Source organism: Vitis vinifera, chromosome 18 (genome assembly GCF_030704535.1).
Source record: "Vitis vinifera cultivar Pinot Noir 40024 chromosome 18, ASM3070453v1".
NCBI classification, from domain to species: Eukaryota; Viridiplantae; Streptophyta; class Magnoliopsida; order Vitales; family Vitaceae; genus Vitis; species Vitis vinifera.
Window position 1 is genome coordinate 10,297,280 of NC_081822.1, and position 8,031 is coordinate 10,305,310.

Here is an 8,031-nt window from a genome sequence, read left to right on the forward strand (position 1 = left end):
CTAATTTGAATTAAACTAAACCACTTAGTTCTCATCAATAATTGAAGAAATAAAAATAAAATAATTCAAATTTAGCGGTATGTTCCCAAAAATAAACTTTTATTTTTAAAAACAAAGTAAAACTAACCTTAAAATCTGTTCTCAAAAATGAGTTTTCAAACAAGTATTTTCAGACATTTCAAACAAATACTTTATTCCTAGAAAGAGATATATCTCAAGCATAGTTCAGATCAAGGTCTCCAAACAAGCTCCAGCCTGATAGCTTGGTGATACCCCAAGCCAGTCACCGTGTTTAAAAATAAAATTAAGGAAAAAAAACCATGAAAAGCAGAGTAAAAAAAGTGTCAAGAATATATTCATATGTATAAAACTTGTGGTTTTGAGTGCAAAGCACCATGACTACCATTTTGCAAAACTATGGACAAAAGGGAGATAGGGAAATGTGTCAATTAATCTGGATTATTTGAAGCACCATGATACCAAATATCAGCTACTGTATCTGCTTCCTTGCAATACTAGTGGATTGCCACTACTTCAGAAAACCAAGAGACATGGTCCAAACGGTCTAATCAGAGCCAGGAGCTGTTGGAAGAGCGGTATCCCTGCATCAGAGTATTATAAAGGAAATGTTATCATCACACTCTGCAAGTGCATTAGATGATTTTCGCACAAGGAGATTCTCAGAATATAGATGTCCATCTCCTATCTTTCTACCCTCGAAAACTATGCAGGGTTGAAAATTTTGAGAAATTTTCAACAAGCATGGTTTGACAAATATCTGGAGGAACTCGGTGTGTGAGAGAAAACAGTGTGTGGTTACAGATTCCAGGGCGTTATATAGGAGCAGTCCTTCAGAGTTAATCTATTAGCAAGGAAAACTTACAACAAAGACCACACCTACTGTTTCATCCATGTCCAATACAATGAGTGCACAAACTGTTGTGTCCTTGACCGACTGTCCAGGATTAAATAAAAAACAGTGCCAACAAAGGCAGTGGGACTAGGCTAGAACACAGAATACTGAGGTGGTAATACAGGTAGGCATGTGTAAATAACAGGTCATAAGGAGATGTCATAGCCTTTTTCTTTCTTAGAAAAAGAGCTCACTTCTTTAAGATAAAAGTAACATAATGGACTACACAAGGTCGAAAGGTATAGGGGACAGTTAGGAAGAAAATTCAATCTAATATCAGAAATGCGTATTCACCATTTTGACAATGGAGGGGATAGCTCTTGAACTGCAAAAGAGGAGAATTTCTTTCTACAAAGGATTGGACAGGAAAGCCTAGAATGTAAATATGTGAGTATGAGAGGGAGAGAGTCATACATTACTGTAACTGGTAATATAGGAAACAACGACAGTGATATCATCAAGCTTGCCACCATAATAACGGATCCCAGCATCTTGGGCAGCAGTGGAGAAAGGTGTCTGCCGGTTTTTGTCCTGTGCTCGTTGGCGTGCTAATGCTGCAATCTTCTGAGCTGTCACCTGAGGCCCTAAACTGGCTCTAGTGGCATGAACCACCACTGCGATAACCTCATTATTGTACAGATTGTCAAACAGTCCATCTGTGCCAGCAATTACAACATCTCCTGGAGCAACAGGAATTGTAAAAACCTGCAACAATCAGATTGTTAGCAACAGACCTATAAGATAGAATGAATGCAAGGATGTGACATTGCTAGGGAGTGCTTAATTGTACTAATGTACTCCAAAACGCAGTTTAGAATATATTGAAAGAGCGCACTTCCTTTTGCAGCAGCACCATACTGAGGTCAGCAGTTCAAAGAACAGGACACCTTCATTAGATTCAAAGTACCCCATACCATGGAAAAAGGTTATTGGATACCCACACTATGCATTTTCATTTATTAGCCTGTTCATCCATAAGTAGAAGTAATTCAAATCAACTGACCTGACCAGAGCTAGGTAAATCACCACCATTTCCACTCTCTAGTTGATAGGTGAAATTGAAATCATGCTGCTGTACTGGGGACCGGAAGACAGTACATCCATCTCTTATCACTATGAATCCACTGTCCCCTAAATTAATGGCATGGAGACCCTGCAGTGAGAAGTAGAAACATGAATACATTTATTTCAGCAAAATACAGAAGCCTCTTGCTGTTGTTTTTTTTTTATTATTAAAAAAAAATAAACCACCAAAAGTGTTATCAAGCGAATAGTGCCAATCAGTTATTATAATTTGAACAATCATTCACAAGTTTCTCTTGTTTTTTTTTTTCTTAATAAAAAAAATGTAACAACCAAAAGTGTTATCAAGTGAATGGTGTCAAAAGTGTTATCATTGTAATAACCATGATCAACAGAACCGCCAGTTCTCTACCATAAACAGGGCAAAAGGGGGAAAAATCACCATCAAGGATCCAAAATGGTGGATGACCTCAAGGAAGAGAGGGCATGGTAAACAAGGAATTATAGTTGTTGCTTGCAGAACACAACCACATAATTGAATTCTATATTGCCCTTCAGCATCTACCATGCAACCATATGCTCATTGTTTTGGGGCAAAAGCTATGTTCTGGCATTAATAGAAGAGCAAACAAAGGTGTGTGCCTACAATGGAAGTATACCTGCTCTGTGAGGGCTATAATGCATGCTGTTGAGGACCCTTTGGCTTTTGTGCTAAAGTGAGCTTTCTCCAAAACCCTAGCTGGGTCCACAGAACCCTTAGGCTCCTCTTGGATTGCAGTTACTGAATTAGACATGAGTTCTCGTGCATACTGCCCTGAATCAACACCAAGTTCTGCCCAGCCACCAACACCATCTGCCACACCTATGGCATGTTCATCAATACAAATGAAGTGAGCATCCTCACCACCAGTTTCTTCTTTGTCAGGATGGGGCAGGTAACATGACCCTGATAGAAATTTCAAGGTTCTGTCCGATTGGATGTTCCTGTAGTCAAAATCAATTAACATGATAAATGGGAATAATAGAGGCTCATTACATTACTCAACTGGCTTATATTAATAGACTCAAGGTTTTTTTTCACTAAACATTGTGCTTTTATTCATGGATGTTTTTATGCTGTTATGGCTTCACTGGAATGTGAGTTGTTTCTGTGTATCTTTATTTGTGTTGTTTGGACGTAGGTGGGTAAAAGGATGTGTTAGCCTGAGGTACAGGGTGATGATCCATTGCCTAACAGCTTAAACTTCCAGATCAATTGGTAGCTTGACATGGTATTTAGAGCTCTGGTTTCTAGAAGTCTCGAGTTCTAGTCTCTCTGTTTGTCTATTCTCTCATTCATTTCTATAGGATCCATGATCCATCATTTGCCCCTCGACCTGGGGATATGAGGCTGCACATGAGTTATGAATATCTTTTCTGTCAATTGTAGCTTTAAGAGGATGTTGGCTTCTACATATTAAATACACAAGTGTAATATAACACAAAATCCATCCTGAACAAGCTTCTCACTGTTCAGATTCAGGAAATTAAAAGCAAGAAAGCTTCCTATTGATATCAAGGGCTTTTCTTTGGGTAATAATTATTTATCTCGTACAGTCATGGAAATAGTTATCTATTACCCATACCATTGAATATTACAAGCAGCTGACTGACATAGCCAAACTAAAACCTGAAAGTGCATTAGCTAAATCACAGAAATGTAACAAGTAGATGACAGGCAAAGTAGAACCAAAATCCTTAGTTATATATATATATATATATGAAATGAATATAATAGGGGGTAAAAATGGTAGGATTTTAAAGAGTTTAACTGTATCATACCATTTAAAACCATTGATGACTAGCATTTTGAAAACTTCATCGGAAACCCACAAAAATAATCTTTTTGAGTTTTTAGCTATTGTTCTAGCTCCAAATTCCAACTGGGCATACATATTTTTCTCTGTGTTGTTGATACGTTTGTCTTTGTATATCATCTCCAAAAAGTTCCAACTTTTTACATTTGTCACTATTCCTTCCCCACTGAAAAAATAAAATCTGAAGAAAAAGCTAATAAAGCGAAGTTTCTATTTACCAATCAGTACTATTTTCAATGTCAACATTCAAATCATTTGAACAACAATTTCTTAATATCATCATAAGAATAAATTTACTTATATTCTCAACATTTCATGTGATTTTTACATCAACTATGTAATTTGTTCATGTAGGATCCCTTTCCCTTTTATAACCAGTTTCTGACCTTAAAGTATATTTTAAACAATCAATAAAATATCTTTTAAGAGAAAATCTTTGAATTTGATTTTTCTAAGAAGGTGTGAACAATGGTTAAAAATTTGGGTGCAGCATTATAGTGTGTCTCATATCATGTATCATATATGTATCATAAGATACCCTTAAGATAATTGGTGACTAAAAAATGTATTCCAGTGTTGTATAGTATCTTCATTATATTTTTTTTTAATCTTTTTTAACCATGCCAATATCTGAAAGGACAACATTCAAATCAATGCCAAAGGACATCAAACTAATCCATATATGACATGGTCACATACAAAGTACTCATCATATACTGTAAAGAAAATAAAAGTACTAGTTGATGCACTCTTTGAAAAAATAAAATAAAAATAAAAAGTAAGGAAACCATATAATATGGTCATATTCTCAACCCTAAGGAAATATGATATTATGACTATGATTAATATCCTAATTTTGTGAAGTTTTGGGTTGGATTGTGAAAACTATGAGGGAGAGTTGGTGGAAAAGAGAAAAAGGAGGAAAAAGAGAAAAAATAAAAAGTGAATGAAAATTTAAAGGTAAAAAAAGTTTAAATTCAATTATTTTTTCTAATATGCTTGTCCAATGCTATTTCCATTTTACAGAGAGTAAAGAATTAAAAAATATATAAATTTTTAAATAATTCTTGTTATATTAATTTTTCTTTGTATCATCCATGAAAACCAAACATGAGAATTTAAGATTCTCCCCCTCCCCCCCCCCCCCCCCCCCCCCCCCTTTTTAATTTCCCTACACTTTTGATGATGAAAACTGAGTCTAAATATTCCTAGATGACATAACAAAAATCACATACTACTTCTGAAGTGTTTGCGAGTGCCAATATAGCTCATTCAATTGCATTAATCTCTTGCTGCCAAAATCAGAAAGATATGAACATCCTCAAATATGCAAGAAAGTTAGTTCAGTGCCAATCATATCTTATATATTAAAGAAAATTAAACAGTGATTATGTGTGCCAGTGTGTGATTCAATTACAACTATTTTGACTAACTAGTGGATCGAATCACAAAATCCAAGATGCTAAATTTGGTGATAGGTGAACATGTGAAACGTATTTTTAATGATTTAATCCAATCACATAAGTTCCCAAGTCTAATTAATAAGAGAACATAAGCCGCATGAGAACATACTGTTCAGAAGAAACCGAAGAATTTGCAAGCTGTTCCTCAAGTTGAGAATTGTGAAATGACATATCGGGTGCAGTTCCAGCAGAGTAACATGCAGATAATGATCCATGGAAATCTCTCAATCCAGATAAAATATATGGATTAGAATTGCTTCTCCTCTTTGCAGCATTGTATATGAAATATCCATAAAGCAAACAATTATTGGACTGCTCTTGAATTGTTAAGCTCATGCTAGCCTTTCTGCAGCTATTGAAACCTCTATTGCCATGAAAATTACTACCATTTTTTATAGACACTGAGAGATGCACATGCCTTGAAATAAAATTATCTAAGTGGCAATCACCTAACACTGCTCTGGGACTACAAGCAGCCATAGGTGTCTTCTGTGACACATAGGAAAAGACGCCTGGCTTAGAGAGTGCAGAATCGATGTGATATGCACAAGCCTGCAATGAAGGGCCAGACACGGATGGAATGGAGAACGCGCGAGAAAGTGTTCCAACAACAGAAAGAGTCCTTCTTTGATTTCCTAAATGTGAATCTGATCTTGCCACAAAATCAGTGCCAGGGTGTAATAATACATGCAGGTCTGATAAGCTTGAAAATGGTTTAGAATGAAACAACCTAGAGTTCCCAAACAACAGTTTTCCTCGCCAAAGTAGAACCTCCACCGAGTCTTGGAGCCCACCTCCTTGCCCGATGGTTGATCTTTGGATCCCATGGTGAACTGCCTTTCTCAGTCTTGAAAAATAGGATGATGACATCTTACCCTCTTAAATAGAACAACTTTTGTTGAACACTTCTATTGTAGAGAACCAGATCATTAGCGCCACAAATTAAAAAAATTCTCATCACTCTTAATGCATCCACAGTAGAGTTACTCCTCTGAGTTAAGGAACACAGAAACCTGAAATACAAGAACCAATATGGCACGAAATAAATATAGAGACATAGACAGTAAATGTAATATTTGAAGTCAATCCGTGTCCAGTTGTTTATATGCCTAAATCAATAAATAAGAAACAAAAATCATCCTGACTCATCCACAACTACATCATTTTATCAAACTTGGTTCAACAGTCAATGATTGTATTGCTTTTGGTAATATAGCAGAGTTTCATTATCAACCATCCTCATCATCGCAACCAAAAAACAGAGGACACCCAAACCACGAACATTACATACCTTTTCCCAGAAACAAACAGCCTCTGTGTTCTGCTTGATTCCTAGGAAAAAGGGAAACAAACAACTCAAGTAAACTAATCCAATAATTAAATTAGAATTTCCCAGTCTCCCAAACAGTGAAAAGGGCTGAGAAGTCAAAAACCATTCGCTCTTTCCCTTCATATTCCCACCAACCAAACGAAAAAAAATTCAAAAAAAGGGAAATTTTACAAAAACTCAGAAAAACATAAACCAAAATTAAAAAATAGAGGCCAGTAAACTACACCTTTCTGGACGAAACCGAAACCCTACCCCTAAAACAATATAATCCCAATGAAATTCAGAGTAGGAATCTCCTCTCTTAAATTCCTGGAAAGTTTCAGGGTTAGGCAGAAAACACGAGCCAACTTACTCTATCTAACCTTCTCTCCCAGATTTCCCGATCGTCCAAAAACACGATCGAATCGAGAAACTTCTTGGATGCCACCTAACACCCCAAAACCCTAAAAGCCACAAGAAAAATGAGCTAGGGCCCTTACTTTTAGTTCAAAATTGTTACTTACGGATTATCGTATATGTATTTCGTTCCATTTGAGGAATCTTTTCCTTTATTTTCTGACTAGCCTGTCCTTGTCGTTTGAGGCAGAACTGGCGACCGTTTTGGCAAATTAGAGAGAACGTATTGGTCATTTTGCTCTGAATTTGCCCCTGCCAGTTGGTGTTTCGAATATGCTTCTGTTTTATCCGACAGATAAATCTTGTTCCATGTCTCCCCACCCTATGATTTTTGTTATTGATATCTCCCGTCTTCATTCACCCCGATTTACAATTTTTCGTTATGAAAATATTGTTATTTTAAGGATTCGTCTCTTTGAAAAAAATGCATGTTCACATATTCATTTAAAAATAATTATAAAATAAATTTCTCTAAAAATAATTTAAGTTTTATACACTCGTCAATCAAATATATTACTTAAAATTATTAAATGTGATATTTATATCATTAAAATGTAGTACTCGAATGATTAAATATAATATTTTTGATAAAAAAAATACAAAATACTAATTAATTTTAACTACTTACATAAAAATAAACTTAAATTCTCATTTTACGATATTTTTTTATAGGAGTATATGAAAATACTATTTTCCCTAATTTCTTTTCTTTCCCTAAGGTTTTGACTAAAATTTCGTTGTATTCCTTTCTTATTATTTTTATTTTTTATTTTCACTCATCTTCCCTTTTACTTCAATAATAGAGATATTTGATGAAATTTTTAAAATTTCAAGTGTTAGGTATATTTACTCTAAACTATAAGGGAGGTAAATGAAATTAATCCTTATTTTAATAAAAAAATAAATTAAAAAAATTATCTATCGTCAAACCCTTAAACAAACTATTGCTGTTATCATTGTTATTTATAAAAATCACTTATTTAAGAATAATTTAATTGTGATATAATTTTTTCCATCGGACAAAGTCAATTCCAAGTGGATAAACCTCCC

The 8,031-nt window shown here is 34.9% G+C and overlaps 1 protein-coding gene across 6 annotated transcripts; it reads right to left on the reverse strand.

Moving 5' to 3' along the window:
* Positions 1 to 333: 333 nt before the first annotated feature.
* LOC100252344 (probable protein phosphatase 2C 55) lies at positions 334 to 7,230 on the reverse strand. Of its 6 annotated transcripts, none has more exons than XM_010666363.3 (7): positions 6,812 to 7,088; positions 6,547 to 6,587; positions 5,365 to 6,268; positions 2,596 to 2,920; positions 1,917 to 2,066; positions 1,328 to 1,618; positions 334 to 602 (listed from the first exon to the last, which is right to left on the reverse strand). In XM_010666363.3, the coding sequence occupies exons 3-7, from the start codon at positions 6,123 to 6,125 to the stop codon at positions 570 to 572; spliced, it is 1,560 nt and encodes a 519-aa protein (XP_010664665.1). In that variant the 5' UTR covers positions 6,126 to 6,268; positions 6,547 to 6,587; positions 6,812 to 7,088; the 3' UTR covers positions 334 to 569. The 6 variants fall into 6 exon arrangements, with proteins under 6 accessions (XP_010664665.1, XP_010664666.1, XP_059590757.1 ...); XM_010666364.3 differs by having other exon boundaries at positions 6,938 to 7,076; XM_059734774.1 differs by lacking the exons at positions 6,547 to 6,587; positions 6,812 to 7,088 and adding an exon at positions 7,089 to 7,230.
* Between the last annotated feature and the right edge of the window lie 801 nt (positions 7,231 to 8,031).

What these genes read in the sequence shown, in the direction of transcription:
- LOC100252344 (XM_059734774.1), bottom strand. Translation starts at nt 6,125, where the DNA reads ATGTCATCATCCTATTTTTCAAGACTGAGAAAGGCAGTTCACCATGGG. An exon ending in ATTTACCTAGCTCTGGTCAG is followed by an intron (nt 1,619 to 1,916) that starts GTCAGTTGATTT and finishes TGATTGTTGCAG; the next exon opens with GTTTTTACAATTCCTGTTGC. An exon ending in ATATTACCAGTTACAGTAAT is followed by an intron (nt 603 to 1,327) that starts GTATGACTCTCT and finishes ACTCTGATGCAG; the next exon opens with GGATACCGCTCTTCCAACAG.